Source organism: Cygnus olor, chromosome 17 (genome assembly GCF_009769625.2).
Source record: "Cygnus olor isolate bCygOlo1 chromosome 17, bCygOlo1.pri.v2, whole genome shotgun sequence".
In the NCBI taxonomy this organism is placed as follows: Eukaryota; Metazoa; Chordata; class Aves; order Anseriformes; family Anatidae; genus Cygnus; species Cygnus olor.
Window position 1 is genome coordinate 4,451,474 of NC_049185.1, and position 26,164 is coordinate 4,477,637.

At 44.6% G+C, this 26,164-nt stretch overlaps 1 protein-coding gene across 2 annotated transcripts in view; it reads left to right on the top strand.

Annotated features, from left to right (window-relative positions):
- LIMK2 (LIM domain kinase 2) overlaps positions 1–26,037 on the top strand; it is a 30,416-nt gene extending 4,379 nt beyond the window's left edge. The window contains exons 1-15 of one of the 2 annotated variants that reach the window (XM_040577551.1): positions 6,266–6,668; positions 11,260–11,395; positions 12,595–12,704; positions 12,962–13,150; positions 13,497–13,602; positions 14,468–14,664; positions 15,265–15,451; positions 17,861–17,947; positions 18,727–18,858; positions 19,138–19,194; positions 19,382–19,447; positions 20,274–20,448; positions 21,883–21,938; positions 23,725–23,882; positions 24,061–26,037. In XM_040577551.1, the coding sequence (XP_040433485.1) occupies positions 6,616–6,668; positions 11,260–11,395; positions 12,595–12,704; positions 12,962–13,150; positions 13,497–13,602; positions 14,468–14,664; positions 15,265–15,451; positions 17,861–17,947; positions 18,727–18,858; positions 19,138–19,194; positions 19,382–19,447; positions 20,274–20,448; positions 21,883–21,938; positions 23,725–23,882; positions 24,061–24,217 (1,866 nt within the window). In that variant the 5' untranslated portion in view covers positions 6,266–6,615 and the 3' untranslated portion in view covers positions 24,218–26,037. Of the gene's footprint in view, positions 1–6,265; positions 6,669–11,259; positions 11,396–12,594; positions 12,705–12,961; positions 13,151–13,496; positions 13,603–14,467; positions 14,665–15,264; positions 15,452–17,860; positions 17,948–18,726; positions 18,859–19,137; positions 19,195–19,381; positions 19,448–20,273; positions 20,449–21,882; positions 21,939–23,724; positions 23,883–24,060 lie in introns of those variants that run through there. The other variant, XM_040577550.1, reaches the window with a different exon arrangement.
- Positions 26,038–26,164: the final 127 nt, after the last annotated feature.

Sequence of the window (26,164 nt, forward strand, 5' to 3'; positions counted from 1 at the left end):
TTTTTGTCACTTCCCTCCTTCCTCAAACTGCATGTGCAGGAGCTTTGTCTCTGAAACCTGCGTTTACTCTGCTGTGGCTGGAGGTCCAAACAAATCCCAATTCGTGTAGCTTGGATATTTTAAATTGTTCCTTGGCTAGCTGATCCTTAGGCTTGGTGGGTTAGATCTGGCTGAGGACGTTTTTGGATGTTTCTGTCACAATATCTGTTGTGAATTAACTCTGAATGTACTTTTTTGCCTCTGAATTCTGTTGAGATAGCATTCACTTTCAAAGGTCATTGTTGTTTCACTGATATACAGTTCCACTGGATTTGGAACAAATATTGCACAAAAATTTAAACTCTCCACCTAGATAAGGAAAGAAAGTTGTCTTTTTCCTAGGTCTGGATCACTTTAACCTAAGGGGACTATTGGAAGAAGATTGTGTGGTTTTTTGTGCGTTTGTTTGTTTTTAACCTAGACCATGCTGTTCTTACTGCTTTTGGTCCATTTTTTTCGTCTTACAAAGTAGATGATACTGCCTTAAATTATACCTTTGAATAAAGTATTCATACTCCCTTTGATGTACATTGTTTTGCTGGTGTTTTTTACCCCACAGATAGACAAACAATTAAAAACAATTCCCTCCTTTTTTTTTTTTTTTAATACGAATATTGTGTATTTGAATCTGAGTAGGATGGGATGAGAAGACCTATGTGTAGCTGCATGGTTTTGTTATGGACACAGTATTTTTGAAAAACGTAGTTTTGATCACTTGAAAACTGTTAATTCCGTTGAAGCCTGTTGAATGCATTCAGGTGAAAAATGCTTTTCGATCCAGATGAAGAAAATTATTGGGAATAGTGGTAGGAATCCCTGCTGTAGCAAGCTTCGTAAGAACTTTTTAGGAAGGAAGACAGCTGGGGTTCAGTTCCTTCCTAACTGAAATAACAGAGGATGTATATTACTATGGCCTATTAAAAAAAATAAAACCTAATTTAAGTAGCCAAGTAACACAGGCTTGTTGCAGGAATCTCAAACAAAAGCCAAACCCACCACATTAGAGATAAAACTGTCCAAAGTGTAACTTCAAAATACTCAAATTTACTGAATGTAATGGATTACTAATGATTTTACAGTCACAGATTTAAATATCCACTATTTAGTTTATACCCCAAACTAGTTAATTAAAAACAGAAAATCATCAGGAATTTGAAGAATGGAAAAGTTCATCTTCCTTTTTATGGAAGACAAAAAAAAAAAAAAGGGAAATTCTGTATTGATACTTTTTTTTTTCATTAGTAGGCCTAAAGAATCAAGGGACTGAAGATGATGGTGACCATAAACTATTAATTCAGTTTAGACAAGAATTTCATTTTTGCTTAATATACCCGATTTTTATGTATATGCAACCCAGTTTGACCTGGAGAAAAATCCTGACGGCTTTATGAATTCTTTTTTTAAAATATATTATGAAATAGTTGATGCTAAGTTAATCATATAAACAGTTGATTAAAAAGTGTAAGCTTTTGATATCTAAGCATACATTAAATCTTTTCATGCTGATTAGGGGTTACAAGATTATATTTAAGCAATGTTAAGTAGCACGTTGACTTTCCAGTAGAACATACTGGCTACAATTAAATATAGTCTTGAAATATTTCAGAAACTACTTATACTTGTTAAAAAAGTCTGAAGTAGTAAAACAAAATTTGTTTAAATCACAATAGAAATTGCCTTGTTACTTAAATCAATTCACCTGACAGACTGTTTTGCATTCAAGTGCTTGCAGTTTTTTTTTTTTTGAACCTGTTACCCAACCTTTTAAATTTCTGTTAACCTTTACTGCAGCTAGAAACTAAAATGCACAGTGTTGTAACCACCAGATGCCTGTTTGCTCCAAACGAACACTTTAAAAAGCAGACCGGTTTTGGCAGAGTGCAGAACAACTTCTGGCTCTGTCCCCTATGGGTATTGTGTAGTGAATTTGAAACAAGTTCTCCTTCTGCCCATTTCTCAGTAGTGGAACAAGGTTAAAAGTGGATTCTTCCCGGAATCCCTCGTTGCCTGCCCATTGTGTGGTCTGCAGCGTGACAAGTGTCCGCTGGGAAAACAGAACTGCATTCACTGTCCTGTGCGTTGAGGGGGTGCCCTGAGCTCCCGGCTGCGGAGGAGAAAGAGACCCACTATTAATTTGCCAATTCTAGTGATTTGATTTTCGTACAAAGACTTGATTTTCCTATACTGAATAGCATGTTTTGTGTGCTATAGAAACATTTTTTGCCCAGAAAACCTTAGTGAATCACCTTGATTCTTTTTACATTTGGGGGCCCAGGAAGGCAAGCCTGGCAAACCTGCGTTAGGAATTGTTTATGTATAGTTGAATATCTTATGGGGGTTGGAGGATAAACTAGATGACTTCCAAGGGCTATTTTGCAGATCTATTTTCTGTGGTTCTTAGGATATCTACTAAACTTCAACTTCCCTTTGCCAGTTTGTAAGCAGCAATCATGTCACCTGTCAGTCTCTGCTAGACTGAAGCAGCCCTGGATCTAGGTTTTCCTCGTAGGCTGTATTTTCTAGCCTTTGGTTCACCTCTGTTGGTTCAGATTGGTACAGGCCTTCATTTTCCAAGAGCTGCTTTTTCTCCATAGACAACTGGAAAAATAGATCTAGAGTGTCAGGATATGAAGCTACAAATGTTGACTGATAAAGATGTAAACAAAGGTGTTATTAAGATGCATTGGAAATGTGGAGATATTTGCTACTTTGACTCTTCCTTGAACTTTTCAGCTGTGAACGCAGGTTTGTACATGCAACAGCTGAATTTGAGAGCAGGGGAAATATGAGTAGTAATAAAAGGTAGGTGAAATACAGTAAATGCAGGAATACAAGAATCTTTTCTTTTTCCAGGTCTTCTCTAGTTTCTGGCAGTTACAGAAAGCTAATTGGGCATCAGAGGTGAAAGCTCTTCCCCACTAATCCTGCGGATTCCTGGAAATACCTCTTTGATGGTGTCTCCATGGGCATTGAAATTCAGCAGCTCACTGTCTGATATAGGGAGAAATAGTTGCTAAGTGCCTGTTTGCACACAGATGGCCATAAAAGTTCAGGACTTAAAAATCCAAAGGAACAGCAAAGTGCTCTGCAGGTGGACATGGTCACATTCCTCAGGCCAATCTATCAGCTACAGCACATAGACGACAACTGTTTGTACTTAAGGAGCTGGGCATTCCAGTCTGAACTTCTTAGTTAACTTGTGCACCTTGTCCTTTGGGCATTGTTATCAGAGCATTCTTGTATCAATATAATTAGAATTACTCACACAGCCCAGTGTGTGCTGGGCTTTCCACATGAGTAAGACAGAATCCTTCCCCTGAAGAGTTTAGCAGTCAGCACAGTCGAAAGCAGCAAGTTAGAAAGCAAGTGAAGGTGCAGTGGTGCAAGTGCCAGTCTTACAATCATCTGCGAGGCGTTTACAGATCAGAAGTCACTGCTTCTAAAAATATGTATAAGCGATGAAGTTTCAGTAGGCTGCGTTACTTTAGTTTGCTTCTCAGCCTATACAAATTCAGTAGGTCTGCAGGCAGATAAGTATGCTGGAGATGAAAGCGCTCTCTCCATCCTAATGTGCTTAGTGATGTTGGATACTAAGGTGGCATCGGTCCTGCCTCTGTTTAGAAGTAAGGTGCTGTAACAAAGATGAGTTTCACTTCGCTGGTCGTTTTAGTTTACTCAAGAGCTGTGTGCAAGAGCTTTCACTCAGAGGTACATGCATACCAAAACAGTATTTGTTTCAGTACCTGATGTCAGGAGCTTGACTCTGTCTTTCAACACCAGTGAAGCATATGTTAGGTGTAAGTGCCTTGGAAATACAATGAGGTGTTGGGATTGTATTGAAGGATTTGGAATGCCTCCAAACTGCACCCATGCTGAAACAAAGACTTGCTGCAGCCTTCTGAGGCATCAAGCAGATGCCTTTCCCCAGCGTATACCAGTCCCACACACATACTGAAGTGCCTGCCTGTGCCAGGATAAATTTGTATATCTTAGGGCTGGTAAGATATGCTGAGCAATGCATCTGTCTGTAGCCATGCTATTCTGTCAATGCATCTGTCTGTGGACAGAACGAACCATGGTAAATAGGGTGTCTAGATGTGCAACCTAACCCCTACTGTCTAAAGATCATAATGACTTGAATATCACAACAGCTATGACGCATTTCTGTGGGGATAAAATTGTAAAATCTATGACGTTTTGCAATTCAATTTGCAATAAATTTCATGTTAAGTCTTTGTTGAAGTTTGCAATTGTCCCCTTCATTTGCCAGTTAAAATGTTCAGCTTTTTATCTCTGGCAAAAATGACTATGCAATTCCAAACCATAGTAAGGAAAGCAAATCCCTGTGGTGGCTGCGTGTTTGTAGTGGAGATGCTGTCAGCATTTTCAGAAGAGAAATATGGATATCTCTGACTTCGGCTCATGCTCCCTTGCATTTTGGCTCTCAGAGATGGTATCAGTAAAATTACTCAGAAAAGGTCTGCCCCCCCCCCCACCACCTGTTTATCAGCATTTCTGAAGTACACTCATTCTGGTAGGAATTCAGGTCTAGAATGAATGAATAGATTAACACCTTTTCTAGAGCCCTTTTATCAGGGCTATTATGTTTTCAAATAGGTCATATAGACAAAAAAAAAAAAAAAAGCAAGAAGTAACCAGAACTCTGTAGGAAAAGGTAAGTTACTGACTGCTGCTGGGGCTTGCTGCAAAAGTAAAATCATTTTGATAAGATGTTTCCTGTTTAAATAGATATTTGGACTATGTGTCCTTTGGCTTTAAGGAAGTCTCAAGCAAAATCCCTTCCCAGTTGCTTGGCTGTCTGGGTGGTTTTTATTACTTTGAAGTTGGGCTTTATCTGCTGGCTTCGTTCACAGACTAGCTGGCTGCTTATCACATCTGTGGATCAAAACTTCAAAGGTTTTGTCTGAAAAGTTGGGATTTATGAGGTCACGTGGAATCCCCCTTGGAGGGAGTTCAGCCCATGGTAGCAGTTCTGTGGGGAAAAGCTTTTGTCTGTAGGTGATACTGGGCAGGGGAGAGGCTCTGCGATGCACCAGAGGTATGTGTGTGTTGTGGGGTGGTGCTGATAACCAAGGGAGCGCTGGATTTTGAGCATTGGCCCATTTTCAGCACGCAACATATAGAGAATGTGGGAGACCAGAGTGCATTCCTAGACACAGACTCACCGTGTTGCTGCTTCCAGTAGAGCTGTGTGAAATGTTAGAAGGAATTAGACCCGTGCTGGAATTGACAATCATGTTGGGCTCTGCTGCACTAGGCTTCACTGTGCTTTTACAGCCAGGCTTAGAAGCTGCATTGAATGGGAGAAAAGGAGGAAAATGATAATTATTTTTTTCATAAAGGTGGGGGGACAGGGAGAAGCTGCCTGGTTTTCTGCTTACTTCAATAGCAAGCAGCAGCTGTCAAATCTGTAGCCAAGACTGCCTCGTCTCAGCCCCAAGCATCCCTTGAACAATATGCCAACAGAATGAGCTTCTCCAGTAAAAGCACATTTGAGTACTCTTGCCTCTGGAACAGCATGATTTTCAGGCTGTGTTCAGGCATGCCAGGCTTTGCTGACTGTACAAAAATGGGAGGCTTAGTGCAGCAGCATATGTTTGCTGCATCGCTCGGTGTCTTGCAAACAGTTTTAGCTGGTTTGGCCACTAGAGATCATGCTTGGCTTCAGAGCAAGCAAAGTGATACAGCTACATGTGCTGCGAGCAGGAGAGAGTACTCATCTGTGCTGATTTATACTTCTCAGCTTCCTTTCAGGAGGTACAGATTCAGTTAAATGACTGAATGATCTCTGTGTTAAAAGTGTGGGAAAGAAAGTTATTTTTCCTTGGATGGAGCACACTAGGAAGTTACCTCCTGCAAGAGGATGACCAAATATATTGAAGGTACTGTTAAGGTAGTATACCCCAGCTCACTGTGAAGGATTTGGGAAAGTATGTAGTAAACATTAATTTGAAGTGTTTGGAGACGTGGCTAGCTGTCTTCAACAGACTCAGCCTTCCTTGACTTGTCCATCAGAATGTACCACTGCTGCAAAGAGCAGTTTCAAACTCATGCATTTGGCAAAAGCTACTATCTTTCAGCAGTTACTAATGCAAACCCCCTTTGGATCAAAGCTCCACCCCTAGTGAAGAAGTAGAGCTTATTCAGGCTCTGTAGCCACACGCTGTCCTCCTGCAATGGCTCCTCCTCCCCTCCCACCCTTGGGTGGAACCAGAGAAGGGAAAACTTGACAATAGTTAGCAAGCAACAGAGCTTGCAAGAACTATTGCAGCAGCATGTCCAACTAGCCAGGTTAGCAGTTATTCTATCCTTCCCAAGGGTGCCGCTGCTGCTGAGCGCAGGAGAGGATGGTCATAGCCATGGGAGCCAGGAAAAATCTGAAAAGGAATGAGCAGACGAGAGACCTGGCATTCCTTGGGCAGCTTGAAAGAGAGGTGAGGTATCTGAATCAGCGCAAGATGAAATGAGCACTGGCTGCTGCCATGTTGGCAGAACAGAGCTGTTCGCAGGCAGTTGGACAAGTTTGTGGCTGAGCCGGTTTATCCTGTATTGAAGATGGGAAGTTACTTGTCTGCCCCTGCTTACTTCGCTCCCAAGGATCCCTTTCGGTAAGTTTTGCACAGGATTAGCAGTGGATCTTCAAGCTGTCATTTTGCTCCTGTAATGCTATCCTAAGCAGTTAGCGTGTGTGAGGTGCGAAGTCAGGTCTGGTGCTTGTGTGCAGGAAGCAGCTGGCCTCAAAGCAGGGACCTGTCTCGCTTTGAGGAGGAGACTCTTATTACCAGCCTCCCTGGTAAAGGCTCTCAGGTACAAGGGAATGGTACCTGTGTTGCAAGGCAGTGTCTGTGTGTCCTGGGGCGAGCAGACTCCCTTTCGGAGCGACACTATGCGCTGCTTTGCCCCGTGCCCCTGTGCTTTGCTCCACAGCCAGAGGAATGAGATTGCCATGGCTGCTGCTGCTTGCGTCTCTTCCAATGCTGCTTGTGCACAGTACAGGCTGAGGGAGTGCCACATGCTGCTGTAGAGTTCGAGAAGGTGATGTAATCTGCAACGAGGCAGTGTGTAATCTTGTTTAAGAAAGAAATCAAGTACTTTGCAGGTAACTAGGGGCTAGCAGCACACTTCACTTACATGGAAAGGATTCTTGTCCTGTGATATTTTGGTTTGCATTAACAAACATTCTTTGCTCAGTCAAACAAGTAAGGCTTGAGAAAGGTGATAGCTAGAGAGTAAGGCTTTGATTGCATTGCATCTCCATGGTGCAAACTGTTAGTGGGGCTGAGCACAGCCAGGATTGTGACGGATGCTGATGTGCTGATAAGGTGAATGTATGGGGAAAGGCAAGGCTGGCAGTTTCATTGTCTCTGTGCTATCCCCTGTGCTTGTATTTGCTCATTATTGTTGATCCTGTTCCTACACTGTTGTACTGATTTGGGGCTGGTGGGCCTTTTGTTAAAACAATCTATGATAGGAGTAAATACTGCTGTGCAACTGCGAAGCTTCATTAGGCAACCTTCTGAAAAAGCACCCACTTTCAGAAGGAAAGGGAGCAGCCTTTCATTATCTGTAATACATGCAGGGCATCATGCTAAGCCATAGATGCACCTTTACTAAGTGGTGTGGAGGTGGTTTTGCATAGTCAGAGTTGAAATACTGCATGGTCTAGTACTTAGTCTGTGTTTTCTAGCATCTGTTCTTGCTTGGCAAACATCTGTTATGTAGCTAGTGCACACGCTTCTGCTAGACCTGGGTGAGAAGCCTCTGGGTTAGCTGCAGGCTGGGATTATGCTTTATTCTGCAGTCTTCTGTCTGCATGACTGTCCTCTTCCCCTCTCTGCTTGTAGAATTGGAACCGCAGCTCTTTCAAGCCTGTCTAGCGTTAACTGATCTAGCCTGACAGTGTGGGGGGGGGTGGATTTTATTAATGAGCCCTTCTCAAAGGGATCAGCTCTTCAGTGCCAGGGAAGTCTTTGCTTCCATGAGGGTATTGGCTTTCATTTAGATGTAAAAGAGATGCCACATGGATTGAATCTCCATCTTGCTGAAAACCAAGCTGGTTACCTGTTGTGACCTGATCTTCCTACTACCTGCGAAACCAAGCAGCCATCAAGCACCGATTTGTGAACTCTGTCTGTGTTACAGAGCATCATGCAGAGCAGGGCTGAACACTGCGCTCCAGATGCTGCCTGGGGTTCCTGGAGGATGACTATGGAAGGCAGATTAATTTATTCTTGATTACCAAGGATGGGAAGTGAAGACTCATAGTGTATGGGACTGTATAATCAGAATAGAGCTCTGCAAGTCTGAAAATGGTGGCTGGGTTGCAAGAGGAAACGCATTAAGTATAGCTGTTAGCAGTCCTCCAAGAGATTTGATTACCATGCTTCATTACTTTGTAATAAGAATACCAAATCATTTAGGAAAAGATTAGCCATTCCTAATCTAAAAGAAGAGGAGGAAATCTTCCTTTCTTTTGGTGGTGGTGACTGGCAAAGATTAGCTTGCTTAATACCTCTAGAAGTAATTGTATTCCTGTTTCAGCTGATGTGAACTCCAGCAATGGCAGTGCAGTGATGCCACATGCTCCACTGAGGAGGAAAAAGGAAGGAGTATTAACGCTTGTGTCTTCCGTGATAAAAATCTGACATATCTCTTCAATGAGAGTCTTGTGGAACTAGCATGTGATGCTTTTATCATTTGGGCAAAGACACTGAAACAGCTGAAACAGTTCTTGTAACTATACCTGTGTGCTGTCAGTTCTCAACACCTGACAAATCTAAAGCCTTTTCTAAGTGACAGTGTTTAACAAAGTAGCCAGTTAGACCCATTACTGGCATCTAGCCTCTCTGGGGCTGGTTGCTTTGTTCCTGTTGCCTCACTGCCCAGGGTGGGGTTCTGAGCCTTGAGCTGCAAACTTGTCCTGTCCAGATTTGTTTAATTGCATAGCAAAGAACTGACTGCTTGTTGGCTCCACCCCTCACCTTCATTTCACTGAGGGTGTGTTGCAAATTAGATACCATTGCTTGTTTCCGGATGGAAGCAAAGTAATCAAAGTGCTGTAAGGCTGGAATTGATGAAGAAGTAGGGGAAAGGCAACGGGAGGACAAGTGTACGTGATCCTTTGGAACCTGTCTAAAACAAACTGCAGTTGTGTTGCTTTTGAGGAAACATTAGATTTTCTTAAGGAGAAAAGGGAATTGAAGTTGGAGAGGGGTGAGGAAGGGAAGGTATTGTGCTTAAAAACAAATAAATAAAATAACCCACCTGCTTGGAGAGAACTTAGTCAGAAAGCCAGGTCTTGAAGTCCTGGTAGAGCAGTCCCCAGACTCCAGTATTGCTATCTGCATCCCAAGTGCAGGTCTGGTCACAGCTCCCTGTTTGAAGATGTAATCACTCATGGAGCATGCACTGGTACAGGCATGCACACAGAAGTTGGATAAGTTTGAGGGATCCGATTTGCCCATGCTGAGCCAGATGTTCCTGCCACAGGGTGATAGAAATCTTTGCTGTTAGTCTCCACTTGCTCTTTTCTCCCTCCCACTCACCTACTTGATCATTCAGCGTGGGGTATTTACTGCAAATGAAAGCCAAAGACTAGTGGTTGAAGGCAAAATGCATTGCAATGCCCTCCAGGTCTCTTGCATACCATGAGCAGGGTGTAACCCTGACAGTGCCCCAAGGCTGAGGCTATAATAATGCACGTACCTGGTATCATGATGTTCACTTACTGCTCCCCCTGCTCAGGCAAAATTGGCAGGGCCCGTTGCACGTGCTGGAGTTCTTTCCCGTCACAGGGAGGGGGAAGAACAGGACTGGGAGCTGCTCAGCTGGGAGAACAGTCTAAAGTAGAAGGAGCAGCTTTCCTGAGGGTAGGGTATGGCATTAAATACTTCATGAGGTGTGTTTTCCCCTAACACCATAGGCTACTTACAAGCAGCTTCATCTTGTTCGGCAGTCTCTTGAGATGTTGGAGAACATCTCTATATTGGAGCACAACCAGCTTCTCATACCACTATGCTTGTTACAAGCTGGTGGAGTTTACAAGGAATGTCTTTGGCACAAATAAGCTTTTAGAAAGCTTGTGAAAGGTGAGACCAGTAGCAGCCCTCTTAGAAATGAAGCATGTAAGAAGTGTTCCTCCACTGCCACTGGCTGACTTAAGTGCATTTGGTGCTGTGGAGAGAGGCATGCTGCCCGGAGGGCACAGTTCCACCTAAAAACTCCCTCCCACCAGTGCAACGAGTTACCCTCCAACGTAGTAACTGAGCCAATTGTTGGTGTAGGGGCAGAAGAAACTGCTATCTTTGGGAAAGCACTGTGCTGACAAAGGCATTGATCCTGGAGGTGTTCCTTTGAACCAGTTAATGGTTACTAACCTGCCTTAAGTGCTGCACTCAGAAATGGCCAACACCAGACTAATTTTTCTTGTAAAGTCTGAGAACATGCTGCCCAGGGCTAATGGAATAATCTCCAGTGATGCAATGGCTGAGGGAATGTAGTCCTGTCTGTGCCTTATCTCTCTGTTAAGTCACACCTCTGTGCTGCAGAATTTAAACTCCCTTGCCCAGTATGTCCTGCTGAGGCAGGATTATTTGGTGTTCAGGAAGCCTGAAGATCTGGGTTCTGCTTGTGATTTGCAGAAATGATATCTGCAACAGAATTGCTGCATCTCTTTCCTTGTTTGGGGGCTTGGTTTGTTTCCTTTTTGTAGATAAAGGATGAATAATCGCTTCTTGAAAAGGGAGCTGCTGTTGATGTCTGAGAGGCAGGTGCTCTGGTGCAAGAAGGTTTGAGGCTGTAGAAACACTGACTAGGCAGAAATGTAGCAGAGCCATCTTAGTGCTGGGCGAGCCTGCAACTGGAAACCTGCATACTCCCAGGAAGAGGGAGAAAGGAGTAAAATTTATATGGCATAATTTGTAAACCAGCTGATGTGTTTTAAGAAGTGGATGGGATTTGTTTGAAACTTTGAAAGTTCATCTTTGCCCTTGAATTGGTTGGTACCAACCCTCCTTACAAACCTTGGTGCTAATCTTCAGTTGAAAATGCATTGCTAAGTGGTCAGATTTAGCACGTCAGTGACCAGAACAGCCAGCAGTGAGCTGCTGCTGAATGTGTTTTCTCCATGTAGGAGAGAACATTTTCCATTGAATTTTGACTTGTTGCTAACAGGAACCTTGTTCTTTTGTTTCCTTCAAGGTGCTCTGAATGTCAGGATCCCCTCACGAACTGGTACTATGAGAAAGATGGGAAACTGTACTGCCACAAAGACTACTGGGGGAAGTTTGGGGAATCTTGCCATGGCTGCTCTCTGCTGATGACTGGTCCTGTGATGGTAAGGACTCTGACAACTCCTTGTCCTTGGCTGGGAGTTGTCCTAGCTATTCAAATATCAAACTGAAAGTAACAGTCTCCTTGCTACTCAGCTTTTGTGTCACAGGTGAACAAAGAGGTTTGTATGTGCGTTGTCTAGATGAAGATTCATTTTGAAGAGGAGTAACTCTTAAAGGAGGGTGCTGTGAGGATGTGAAGCTTATCAACAAAGAGAGCAAGGTGCTGAAACGCACAGATACAAGAAATAGAAGGGTGATTAATGGGACACTTGTTCAGTTTCTGTAGCACAGTGCTTTGGTGTGTCCATGGGGAGGTTTTCCACTGCCCTGCAGTGAAAACCTCTCAGCTTGGGATAAGCGACGGGTTGTGGCTTTGGGGAAGGTTGCCATCCAGGTGCCACCTGGGCTATAGCCAGAGTGGTTTTCTGGCCAATGGTATCCTTAAATGGTGTTAGTCCCATTTGGTTTGAAACACTGAACTCTGTCCGGACAATATGGGGCTCACCTAAATGTTCCACTCCTTGCCACAGCCTTGCAAATATTTAACCTTTAAAACTGTTCAGAATGAAACATGGCCATCATTTTCTAGGGCCTAAATAAAAGCAGTATGGTACTCAGTACCGAGACCGTTTCTCATTGTCTGCCTGAATCTTTGCAAAGTATCATCAATAAGGGAAGTTATTACAAGGAAAATAGAAAAACAGATCTCAATGAATACAAATACTCTTTAAAGGTATTTTGTTGTCTCAGCTTGCCTTATTTTTTTCTGTCAGCTGACTAGTAAGTATATAAATTTGTGCGTTGCCTGTCTGCCAAAAAAAAAGCCCTTTCAGCTTTATTAATTCAGGCGTAGCATTAGTTGTCATGCCAAGAGCAACTGAACAGGAAGGTTTAATATCTTGTTTACTAGTCTGCAGCAAGCTATCAACTATTTTTGATAGTTGAGCAGCTGCCAAATATAACAGAGGTTCCTGGGACACAAGCTTTGCTTTGCGTGTTGACATGTTTGTTTCAGAGAAGTTGTTCAAACAAGGTGCCAAGGATGAGGTTCAGGAAAGGTAGACTGGGCTAATTTAACTCTCCAGTAAAAAGTTGCCACTTGGCTGTGAGATCTGAATGAACAAATTAATGAGAGGAAAGCAGGAGCTGCAGCCGCTGATGGATTTTGGTTCTACTAAGCGCTTCCCCTTTCTGTCTGTAGGTGGCTGGCGAATACAAGTATCACCCCGAGTGCTTTGCTTGCATGAGCTGCAAAGTGATCATTGAAGATGGGGACACTTATGCGCTCGTGCAGCATTCCACTCTCTACTGGTAAGATGGAGCTGAATGCTTTGCCACTGGGAAATTGCATTGTTACCTGCTGTATGTTTAAAGCACATTTAGCTGGCTCCATGTGGTTCAGCTTAATGCCACGCTAAGGAATGCTGGGAAGCTGCCTTTTGTGGGAGGGAGGAAGGAATGGAGTGAGCACAAAAACTATGGATTAGGGTCAGTGACAGAACTTAGAAGTGTGAGGTTGGCAGGGAGGGGAAGGACACTGCCATAATGACTTTCTTCACTTCTTTTAGTGGAAAATGCCATAACCAGATTGTGCTGACACCGATGGTAGAAAAACACTCCACTGAGTCTCTGCGTGAGCAGTTGCCTTATACATTGACGCTCATCTCCATGCCAGCAGCTACTGATGGCAAGAGAGGTTTCTCCGTATCTGTTGAGGGTGGCTGCTCCAGCTATGCCACTGGTGTCCAAGTGAAGGAGTGAGTATGACAACGCTGTGTGCAAAGCTCATGCCTGTGCAGAGGGAGCGGGTAAATCTTCTGCAGCACTGCTGTTCTGCCAACTGCTTTAACTGATGCGGGGATCGGTCTTGGTGGAACAGGAACATTTGAGAATTGTAATGGACTTTCAAATTTTGCAACTGGACAAATGAAGAGCTCTCCCCAAACCAGCTCAGACCTAAACGCTTACTCTAGTAGAGATTTGTATTTGTAATAGAGATTTTACTTCAAAATACCAATTCAAAACGAAGCATCAGAGATCAAGTATTTTTGATAATTGTGCCTAAAATGACTTTTTTCTCCCCACTATAATTCCCATGTTTAGAGTTAACAGGATGCACATCAGCCCAGATGTCCGAAATGCCATCCACCCTGCAGACCGTATCCTGGAGATTAATGGAGCTCCTATTCGTACACTACAGGTGGAGGAGGTATGTAGAGTTCCGTTCTGAAGCCTCCTTCTCATTCGTCTTTCTAGAGCTTTTCTGTCTCTTGGCACTGTTCTCCCACCCTGCGTAGGGTGTGTGTGTACAACCATAGTACTCATGCTAGCAGTACGAACAGACATGAAGACAAACTCTGCTGCCCATCCCAGCTGAAGAGGGAAATATAACAAATGGAAATGCAGTTAGGATGCAGTTTTGAATTTGTGGCATTCAGTCACAAAGGAAAATAAGGGAAGTATAGGTAGGGCTGTAGCATCTTGGAGGACAGAGGCTGCGAAGACCCTCCATGTATTACTAGTGAAGTCTGCTGTTCTGATCACTTAAGAGGCAGCTGGTAATAGACAAAGGCTCAGTTGATCCCAGGTGTGAGTTTCCCATTGAAAAAAAAAGTATTTGGTGTCTATATTTACAATTAAATGCTTTGTACAGTTATCAGGTGATGCTGCAAGTGTGTAGTGAGACCACCATTACCTGCACTACACAAAGGTTTTATTTTCTGTTGGTATTGAACAGAACAGTAGGGGCACAACAGCTTTTGCAAAGCTGTTTTCTACAGCATTGTTCAGGATAGAATCTTGAGTAGTTTTCAAACACTTCTCAGAAAAAATAAATATGTTTGGTCTCTTGTAGCTAACCAGAACAGAAGAGACTTTGGATAGCATGAGAAATTTCTGTGTTGTCACAATTTCTTGGCTTGTCTGGTAGACAACTGTGGTGTGTGCAACTAAACCACAACTATGGAGTGATCTCACTGAACAATTTCTGAGGGGTATTCTTCTCTGTCTCCTCTATCTGCTGTTATTCATGTTCCTCCTATCTGCTATCATCCTGTTCTTTGGTTTGGTTGCAGGTGGAGGACTTGATTCGCAAGACAAGCCAGACACTTCAGCTGCTGATAGAGCATGACCCTGTCTCACAGCGCTTAGACAGGCTTCGTTTGGACTCACGGCTTCCCAGCCACATAAAGCCACCCATTTCCCCCCGCTCCATCTCTCCACTGGACATCAAGGAGAACCTGGAAGGAACACTCCGCCGGCGATCCCTCAGGTAAAGACCTGAAAGCACAGCTTCTGACCTTGCTTGCCTTTGCCCTGTGCTACCTGGCTGGGCTGCTCTGTGATTGAAAATGACTGCAGGGACGTGACTAATCTGTGGTATGAGCCATAGTATGAACCATTGGTGAAGCGGTTGAGGAGCTCTACTTTTACTATAGGAAAGATACAGGGTTTTACAGTTAGAAAACAAAATGGCTGGGAAAGAATGTGTCCTCAACGGGAACATGAGTCAGGCCTGGTATTTGGGAAAAATCTTGTCTTCCTAGGCTGGTGTGCTCAGTTGCTCATTCAGTCATTTACCAGTATTTTAATCTTTGTTTAGAAGTAATAAGAGCTGCATCTTCACAGCTTCCTCCTTCTCAGAAGCTCCACCTCTGACTCTGCGTGAAATGTTGTTGGGCAACCGTGGCTTGGAGGCTGCTCTAGGTTTGCAAAGAGCTTCCGTGGTGCTGGGAGAGCATCTGGCTTTTGAGATACGAAGAGCACTGAAGCACATCTAGAAACTGGTCTCTTAGGAGTTAATGATGGTATATGTTGACTCATAAAGCTTCCTAGCAACTTCCCTAACCTTCTCATTTCTTTTGCTTTCTAGGCGAAGTAACAGCATTTCTAAGTCTCCTGGCCCCAGTTCTCCGAAGGAACCGCTCCTTCTGAGCCGTGACATCAGTCGCTCTGAATCCCTACGTTCTTCTTCTAGCTGCTCCCAGCAAATCTTTCGGCCCTGCGACCTGATTCATGGAGAAGTACTAGGAAAAGGATTTTTTGGACAAGCAATCAAGGTGAGGGAGCTCCCCAAATATTCATCAGTTACTTTGGTTAAGCAGTGTCTGCATGTCTCAGAAACTTGCCACTGTCCCAGTAGCCTTTCTTTGCTCTGCTGATAGTGGTCAGTCTCAGAACTCACCTGGGTTGCTCAGTGAGATCCATTTCCCTGTTTCCTTCCCTGACCATGAGCATCTCTAGCTACAGATGGTTTTGACGTTGTCCTATTTGAATGTCGACCTTGGCCATACATGATTATCTCCTGAGTTAGAGTGCCTGTGTCACAGCAATCACCTGGGTTGGGAGGGAGAATGGGGAAGAAGTTACGCTTGCTTTTATAAAAATCTTTGTGAAGAGGAGATGCTGAATGAGGAGTTAAACACATTCTCACCCACCATTAGTGTGGCATACCCAAGGGTTTGCGAGGCTGATGTAGTGAACTCTGAACCCCCAGCAGAGCCTAAATGTGGTGGTAGCTGTCAGGTCTTGCATGACTCTCATAGTTAAAATCTCCATTAATAGCAGTTCTGCTCTCTTGCATTTAAGCTCTCTGATCTTGACTAGGGGTGCTCAGGAGCTCTTCTCCTAGCATCCCTGAAAGCATCAGGAGGCAGCTGTCTCTGCGTTACCAAAGGTGCTGTGAGCTCCTCAGTACTTAGATTGCTATTCACCATGTTATGGGACTTTTCTCCTTATACCTTGTTCATCTCATGCTTCCACGGATGGTGGTGAGCCAGTACTACAAACCCAATGCTTTTGATCTATACTAATGAGCATATTTCTCTTCTCCTCTGCTCATAGACAAATAACAGGTCCAGGTAAGCAGAACCCTTCCTCTGTCGCATGCTTTTGTCATCTGCGTCCCCACAGTTAATGGCACAAAGGCATTTCTTTTCTGCTCAAATTACCTGATAGCCATCCTGGTGCATGCTCTGGAAATTAAAATTGCCCTCTTAGAGTTTCATGATGACACTTGTTTCAGTTCTGCTGGTATGTCAGCTTAAGAACTCCACTTAGCCTTGTCTTGTCTTTGTCTTTTCACTTCCCTTTATCTTTGGGTATTAGATATTCCTGGCTTTCATGTCCCTGGCTGAAATGTGTAGTGTTCCCTGGCTCGCTACTTACATATGGATGCTTGATTTCAGATGGGAGCAGAAGAATATTGTACTCCTGCTTCTGTTGTGTTATTGTTATTCCATAAATTGTATTCTACTTGTATCAGCCTTACTATGTCCAATGGTTCCAAACAACTCTTGTGCCACAGAGTTTGCAAGAGCTCACAAGCTTTCTAAATCCTGTAACTGGTCTTGTGTTCTGGGTTACAGTTCTGGAGGTTTTCTGAAAGGCTTTTTATTTTAAAAGGTATGATTGCAAAAAAAAGTGATAACTTCCTTGAGTTTCAGATGGAATGTTTTTGGTGTAACAAGTACTGTGTCCGGTCAGAACAGTCTCCTTCTGTTCCTAGAGAAAAGGCGGTTGTTTAGTTACCTGGAGATCTTAGGGAGACTGAGCTGTCCAAGCAAAGCAACTGAAGGGGCAGAGGATTTCCAGTAAAACCTGCTCATCAGAATTTGGCCCCTTTCTATTTATTCCTGCACCTCATGCAAATAAGGCAGAGCTGATTAAAAGAAACCTCTAGAACACAGCAAAATGTTAGAAACTAGTTGGATACAGGCAGCTCTTGAGGTATTTGAAATGCTTTCAATGTCAAGAGCCAGGAAATGTGTTGCCGAATATTTATTGTGTGGATTTCTGGGTTTGCCACCATATTGGGATGTTCCTTGCAGGTAGCAATACACTGTACCCAAGGAGCATGGTGAAACAACTGCTTCCCGCCTTAACTGAATACGCTGTGCATCCTAGTTCTTGCACGACTAAATTTGATAAGCTCATTAGAAATGAGTGAGCTTCAGAGTCACCATTAACACCAAAGCATGTGGTAATGTATTTTTGCATTGCTGGGTTTCATTTCTGATGCAAATGAACATTGGTTCCTTTCTGATACAAATGTAGCTGTTAGGACCTGTGTACAAAATGTAAGCATCATGCTGGGCAAGTGCTTTCCCTAAAGGAACTTGAGACACGCACAAGTATGGAACTGATTCCTTCAGAGGTTTTGACAGCTCAACCTTATGCTGCCTAAAGTGGAGACTTCAGCTCTGGTTCTTGGGATGCTGTTGGTCTCTTGGTATGACCCTCTGTCAGCTTTAGGAGATTTCTGTTTCTCTTACAGAATCTCTGCTGAATTCTGAAAGGAGAAATTTTATGCTGTTTTCTGCAGATCCCTGGGCTCTTGAGTTTTCTCCTCTGTATATCCTTCTCCAGATAGAAGGGGAATATTACCCTCTCTTTCAGAAGAGTTGCAAGAGCTTTGGAGCTATGTATTCTTGAACCTTGCCTGTAGTTGTGGTGTCTGTTTCCACCAGGTGACTCACAAAGCAACGGGAAAGGTGATGGTGATGAAGGAGCTGATTCGCTGTGATGAGGAAACACAGAAGACTTTTTTGACAGAGGTAGGAGCAAGATTTCCAAAAATTACCAAGCCAGTAGTATGGCGGCACTCTCTTCCATCTCCCCCAGTGAGAAAGCGATCATGCCAGCAGACTGGCAGGAATTGAGGTGCTAAGGAGGGAGACATTACACTGGGGAAAGCCTGACACCAGCTGAACGTTTGCTGCAGTGAAGTGTGACTTGCTTAAACTGAGCAGTAGGCATGACTTCAGCTCCCAGTTCATTAATTTTTCAATGATAAAAAGTGGTCTGAGTCTGAAGCAAATAGAGCTGTGCAAATACATAAAGGATTTATCCCCTGAGCCTTGTGCACAAATACAAGTGATGAGGGCCAATATCCATAAGATGTTTAAGACTCCTGCTGTATTTAAACTAAACTTTTTTCTTGGTAGCTGCCTACCATGTTTTTCAAAGTCTGATTTAGCTTAAAAGCAGGCAGCTCCCTAAACAGCTGACACTGCTATTCTGATCCTGGCATGCACAATATGGAACAGATAGCTGCCCTGGAGAACTCTCATCTCTCTTAAAAGTTAACCAAACCCAAGGATGCTCTCCTTAAAGACTAAGATCAGATTAATCACACAGTGTGGAAATGAAGAGGCAACATGTAATTGACTGCTTTAAGATTAGGGTTTGAGTGTACTCTGTGGGGCCTGGAGGTGACTTCCAGGATGGGAGCGCTGTCCTCTGCTGGGGCAGGAGCAGTACAAATATCACTGCAGACAGAATTTGTCAGGACTTGTTCCATTCTGCACTTTGGGGTGGGATGTCTGCTTCCCAGGTGAAAGTGATGCGCAGCTTGGATCACCCCAACGTGCTGAAGTTCATCGGTGTACTGTACAAGGACAAGAAGCTAAATCTCCTCACTGAGTACATCGAGGGTGGCACCCTGAAGGACTTCCTCCGCAATGCGGTGAGTATGTGCTGAGGAGAAGCCTAGTAGACCTTCATTGTGGAACAAGGTTGACAGTGTGCTGTGGTTGTGCCAACCTTACAATGTTTGTTGGTAGTCTTTTGTTTTGGAGCTGTGTGGAAAAGCTTTTTCTTAGCTTTGGGTGGCTTGGAGCAGGAAGTGCCTTCTTCCTGGGGCTATATCGTCTTTCTCTGACTGCTGTAGGGGTCCCTGTTGAGGAGGAATTGCTGTCACCAGCTGGCTGGTAAGGTAGACCCTGACTGAGGACTTGTCTTTCAGGACCCGTTTCCCTGGCAGCAGAAGGTCAGCTTTGCCAAAGGAATTGCTTCTGGAATGGTGAGTCAGACGGTTCCTGCATCACTGAGCAAACCTCCAGGGTGAGGGTTAGCAGCTTCAGCAGTGTGGTTTATAAAGGGTTGTGGATCCTGCGTGACTACTATCAAATAGTTGTTGAGGCCTGTAAATGTAAAGAGACATACTTGCTTGGAAATCCCTAACAATGACTTCTCTCTCTCTATTCCAGGCTTACTTGCACTCCATGTGCATTATTCACAGAGACCTGAATTCACACAATTGCCTAATTAAGTTGGTGAGCTATACCTCTGTTCTCCACAGCTTGCTGTTCCATTCCTTGTCATCTTCCTACCCTGGTTTTCTCCACATGATGTTGAGTTCAGAGCCCCATCTTGTCAGGTTGGGACTGATTTCAGAGAGGCTTTAGTGCCCTAAACAAGGGAACTTCATCTTCACGTGGGATTTCCCAGATTGATCTTGCTTTTACCGTTTCTTCATTCTGTTCTCTTCCCCCCCTTTCCTGTGGTAGCATCTATTAACAGTTACATTATAAGAGTTAGTACATCTGAACTATGAAATGTACAGCTCTACAGCTGCTTCTGTTCTTGTAGTCTTGAAGTTCTTGCTGACTGTTTTATTACTGCTCAGGACTCAGACAAGTGTGCAGGTGTGTGCACGTGTGTGCACTCTCTTTTGAACTGCTTTTAGGTCACAAGATTTTTTTGTAGCTTCATTTGCTCAAGCCCTTTTTCACTTGACTGGAATATGAGATGAGTATCTAGGCTTCAAGTGATCCAGGATGAAAGGCTCAGTTAATTTCTGGCCAGGTAGAATAGGACGGTCTGAAAAGAAAGGTCCAAGTTTGCCCCAGCGAGTGTAGCAAAGTTAATGGGATTCATGCTAGCGACCACATAAGGAAAAAGTAATGAGAGGAAATGATAGGTTGGAATTGTGAATTTGGTGTCATACACCTGTCTAGACAGCTTGCTACACTCATCTGGATGCAGGAAACCTTGCTAGCAGCCCTTACAGTGTAGTTGACAGTGAACAGGAATTGCAGCCTCCTTGCGCCTGAAAGAAGTTGAGGAGAATCAGTGGCTTAATCTAAATCCCTTGTGTAGGATAAGACGGTGGTGGTGGCTGACTTTGGTCTGTCTCGGCTAATTGTGGAGGAAAGAAAAAAGCCCACTCTGGAGAAACCATCTGCCAAGAAACGAACCCTGCGGAAGAGTGACAGGAAGAAGCGCTACACGGTGGTTGGCAACCCATACTGGATGGCCCCAGAAATGCTAAATGGTAAGATACTGATAGCAAGGTACAGGCAAGGAGCCAGCCTGTGTCAAGGTATAGGGATGATAGGATTACTGAAAGCTCCCAGCCCCTTGTAACAATCAAACCTATTAGAGCCTATGGTTTTAGACCTGCTAATACACAAGCTTATTTATACACACAGGTACCCTAGCTGCACTTCTTTTGCAGTACCTGCCTTGATAAGCCCTTGTACCATCAGAGGTAACGTTTCTGGCAGATAGCAGGATTCTTCAGAAGGGCAGCAGACCTAAACTTGCTACAGTCCAGTATCAGGGAAGATAGAAGAGGCCTGAAACAAATCTGAACCCGAGAATAATTTCTGTTACAGTCACTTGCTTTGTAGCTGCCCCTTGAACTGGGAGTCATTAAACTCCAGGATGAGGCTTATGTGTGTGGTTGCGTAGATCCAGGGAAAAGCCATCTGCTGCCAGCTTTGCTGAAATCTTGGGATTGAGGTGAGGGTGGGGGTTGCCCAAGTGCAGGGAACCGTGTTTGTTTGTTTTTTGGCATATAGCCCACAGTTGCATTAAGGATGAACTATGTCCCTTAGGGGAAAAAAATGTCCCTGCAGGAATTTAGGTAAAGGTGAAATACAATGGATACCATGTCCTCCCAATGAGCAGGTCTGTCTGGCCAGGCTGAGCAGTTGGGCTGCCTACATGATCAGTATTGCCTGACGTAGTCCATTGGAGAAGGGAGGACTTGGCTCTTCTCCCCAATATTCAACAGTTCTTCACGTTACCTTCTTGGGTACTCTCCTGTTTTCCTCCTCTCAAGGCCTACAGGCCCGTCTGAGTCTGAGGCTGCTTCTCAGAGGCTGTCTCAGACCTGGCATTTGTCAGGAGAATAGCAAGAATGCAGTCTGACATCACCTCTACAAAAAAGGCTGTTTACCGGATATTGGCTTGGGAGGGGTGTGTCTGTACTCACAGAATGGCATGCTGGAGCCAGTCTATGTTCCCAGATTCTAAGCGCTGCTGGTACGTAATTTATTACCTCTGCAGTCACTGCAGCAGGGACTCGCTGCTGGGGAAGCTGAACACTGACTTACTGCTGTGTAGAGAGGCACTAAAACAGCAGTCAATGGAAATGGGCTTTCTATAGTCATCCTTAGCATTTGCTTTGACCTCTGATATGTGAGGCTTCCCTGCGTTGTCCTTTTCTTCTCCAGCAGAAGAAAGAAGCAGAGTTTAAAATAAGTGGAGGTGATGTATACCAGCTGCATCTTCCTATACATGTCTTGGGGCAACTGACCCTACTCAGATTTAAACCTTGCTTTGTATCCTGTTTGTAGGGCCCTCCAGGGAATAGGCTTAGTTAAGCTTTGGAGGCCAAGCCCAAGACAGATGCTGGCAGCTCCTGGAATAGATGGGTGGGGAATTGTCTGTCACAATGCTGAATGCCTTATGTTTCCTGCAGGACAGAGCTATGATGAGACAGTGGACATCTTTTCATTTGGGATTGTTCTTTGTGAGGTAAGTCCAGGACATTACGTGGCATCTTCAGTGGACTTTTCCATTGCTATCTCCTTCCACACGTTGTATCAGACAGTTCCCTGTGGCTGAGTATGCAGCCTGTGACAGCGCAGTGAATTAGGCAGGGAGTACAAAGCTTACCCTGCATCCATTCTCTGTCAGGTTCTGATTGAGCCCTGGTATCCATTTTGCTGGAAGAGATGTTCCCCAAAACTGTGATTTATTTATTCATATTGCCTCAATAAAAGAACAGTCAGCTGTATAATCTCAGTAAATTCAGGGCCTCCACTGTGGATGGCATATGTTTTCAAAGAAGAGGAAACTGAAACTTCTTTGCAGGTGGATTAATGAAGCATGCACCCTGAAGTCTGCTGGCTTAGCATATCTCAAGTCAGTGCACGTTCTTACTATTATATTGGGCTTTTCTGTCTGCAGAGCAGAGAGCACCACTTAAGCTGCAAGGTATTTTCAGTTTTAAAAGACAGTGGAAGTACAGATGAAAGCTGGGGTGTTATGTGTACTGGGAACACAGCACTTACAGGAACACCAGGAGAGACCAGCACAGTTTCATCTTCAGTGTTTGGATGAAGGGGACAGAAGATAACTGTGCATAAATCTTTGTGGCCTCATCTGGAGCTCTGTCTGTACTGGGCCCTCATTTTGGAGAATGTTGTGGTTATGACCGATAGTTTTAGGAACGTGAAAAATCTGTTTGTGGAACTAAAACAATTGTTTTATCTAGAGAAAAAAAGAAAAGACAAAGGGGGTGGTAGCATACGAACATTTCACTTGTTACCAAAATCAAGATGCTTTAAAAAAAACAAAAGATAAGGAAGTAACCCTGCCAAAATACATAATGGGCGTCCACTAACTAGTTACAGGATGTGGTTGTACTGCTGAGTTTATTGGCAGAGAAAAGCATAAGTAGTTATAAATAACACCCTTTCTGTGATACCTGATGAGACTTTATACCTAATACTCTTCCCATATGAGAGTTTGTATTGACATTGGCCTCCTTTGGACCCAGATCACCCTACAGCTCTCTGCAATGGGTATGTTTCCTCTTAGTGTACTTTGAGTCCCCTAGCACTGGAGGTGGTGAGCGTACCTCAGTGGCAAGAACTGGGACTTCGAGTGCTGGGGCAGGGCTTCTTGTTCCATCCATCCCTTTCCTCTACTGGCTCTTGTCTGCAACCTCCTAGGCATTGGTTACGGTTGTTCTTTCTATTCCCTACCCTCTGGGTGTGGGTGGGTTGAATTTGCCAGTAACTGAGCAGCTCAGAATCTGTTGTGCTGTTGCAATTACAGCACTTCCTAGATCAAGTTCCGTATGACAAAGGAGCTTTGCTGGTGGTGATATAAGATTGTGTGGAAGAGGAGAGATGGGATGGGGATGCAGGTTGTATTTGTTACCTGTGACCAGGAGGGGCTGCATCATCCCCCAGCACCGTACATCAGAGTGAAACACTGTTGAGCTCTTTGGGACGTGCATGTTGTCCTATCCAGCAGAAAAAACCCTGGGGAGAAACAAGAGGTGTCTGGGCCTTCCTCTACAACAGTGACCATGTGCTAGGTCTTGTAAAAGTTTCACCTGAAATTTGCCTGTATGCAGTGCCTTGCTTATTCCTGTGTGCAACTAGTCCCGTTGGAGAGGAGGAACAGCATTTCTGCTCTTTCTCTTCCAACCTAAAACTTTGAAGGATTCCCTGCCTAATGTTGGAGTTCTCTGCTTGTTAACGCTCTAGGACTGCTACTGTTCTTAAGCATACCTCTCATTTCTCCCTAGATCATAGGCCAGGTTTATGCTGACCCGGACTGTCTCCCACGCACACTGGATTTTGGCCTTAATGTTAAGCTGTTTTGGGAAAAGTTTGTTCCTGCTGACTGTCCTCCAGCCTTTTTCCCTCTGGCTGCCATTTGCTGCAGACTGGAACCAGAGAGCAGGTAGGTTTGGTGTTGGGAGCACCCCCCTTAGTAAGCCTGGAGGATGTTCCACCCTTGGTGGAAGGATTGCTCTGCACAGCAGAGGAGGGGGGAATTATATTTGGGCAACTGGCCCAGCTATTCCACATGCTGTTCTGCTTTATCTTCCGCACTCACATTTCCTCACTGCTGCTTCTAGGCCCCCTTTTTCCAAGCTGGAAGATTCTTTCGAAGCTCTCTCTCTCTACCTGGGAGAACTTGCCATCCCCCTCCCGTCTGAGCTGGAAGAGCTGGACCACAACGTGAGTGTGCAGTATGGACTGAACCGTGACAAGCTCCCTGAAAACACAACCTAGTCAGGTTGTCCTGCTGCCTGCACCACTTCTGTTGGAGTCGAGTGACGGGGAGGGAGATGCACTTCAGCCACTTCCAGGGCATTAAAGGGGCACCGTGCTGTGCATTCGCTGCATTGCCTCTCTCTCCCCACCCAACCCTCCTCCTCTTGGAAACCCTGATTCATTGTGGATTTCTGGCATGTTTCAGAAGCAAAAAGTATTGTTTCCTGCCAACTGCACCTATGAAAGCTGCTCAACACTCTTTTTCTGGCTTGAGAAATGTTTCTCTGGCCTTTTCAGGCTTCTTTACTGTGGTGCCTTAGAACTTGGCTGCAAGCTGTGAAGCCACCCCGGCCTGTCCGCCAGGGAGGGAATTGCTATAGGAAACTCTCCTGGGTGAAGACCAGCACTTCTGGAACTTCTGGAACTCCTTCCACTGACTACCCTGCTCAGAAAGTTGGGGAAATTGGACATCTGGCAAAAGGCCCCACCAGGACTGTGTGTGTGTGTGTGTGTGTGTGTGTGTTTGTGCATGTGTTTTCCACAACAGCCTGTTGAAATTTTGGCCTCCAGTGTCCAGGGAGTGAAAAAGCCTAGGAACTGGGCAACTCTCATGGGAAAACGTGTATGCATTTTTGTTTTGGTTTTGTTTTGGTTTTGTTGGTTTTTTCTTCCTCTCTCTCTGAATACCTCCAAAAGCCTGAAACACTAAGACTGAGCTCTGCTTGCCCCTCCTGATATTGACCCAGGCAGGCAGCAGATGAGCCACTTGAACATCTTCAGACCCTGAGCCTGCACAGCAAGTCTTGCCTGCCCAAGGACCTTAACCTATGTGAGATTATTTGAACCTGAATGTGTAGAACTGCACTAGGCACTGGCTGAGGTCATCCATGGAGAGATGAAGCTGCTGGAGTGCTCGGCCTGTGGACATGAGGTCACAGAAAGGGTGGCAGAAGGTGCTCTTCAGGAAGCTGAAGGTCTGAAGTGGCTCAGACTTCGTGCATGAGACATGCCCAAGGCTACTTCAAGGATGGACTTACTGGTAAACAGAAAAGTGATGGAGACTGTCCCATCCAGTCAGGAGTGGCAGCTGGAGAACTAATAATTCAGTTGCCATTACCTCATCTTTCCCTGCAGGCTGTGCAAGTTGCTCCGTTTGAAGGTCGTCTTGCAGCTGCTGTTGTAGCCCCTGAGCTGATTGTCCAAGCAGAAACTTTCTTCAAGGTCATTCCCTGCTTTGGGGGAGAAAAAAGGGCTTGGAGTCACTGGGTGGGGGTTGTTTTCTTCCAGCACTTCTTCAGCTGAAGGAGAAGGAAGCAAGCTACTGTCTCAGTAGCTCATGTGGTTGTCAGAACCGAACAAAAAGCTGGCTCAAGTCCTGCTCTTAAGTTCTACGAACCTCTTGGTTTAACTGGATTTTTAGTGTGCTTTCTCCTTGTGTCCCCCCATCCCTCTCAGTGCTGAATGGTGGGAAATGGGTGTTCAGTTACTTTGATTTCCACCATTTACCCATGAGTTCAAAGTGTCGTGTAAAATGACATGGGACCAGTCATCACCTGACAAAATGTGCATGGGGGCGGGGGGTTAGTCTGTGTAATGGTGTTTTAGAAACACGGGGAATGGCTTGTGCTGTGAGTCAGTGAAGGAGCCTCTCTAAACTGGGTCCAGTGGATTCAGGATTGTCAATAGGATTCCCCACCTCCCCCCCTTAGGCCGGTTTGTGAGGGGACCTCTGAAGGGGGGGTCCTGGGTCATGTGTGGGTGAGGTTTATGAACTGTGATTTGCACAGCTCCATGATCTAACTAAATTAAGAAACAGTAAACGTATGCTGTGGAAACAGGATTGTGTCGTCTGTGTGGTGCATAAAATAGCGAGCTATAACTTGTTTCTGTTTTTTGTCACAAAATCTAAGAACTCCCTTTATTGAGCCAGAGGGCTCTACCACACACAGGATGACTGAGATACAG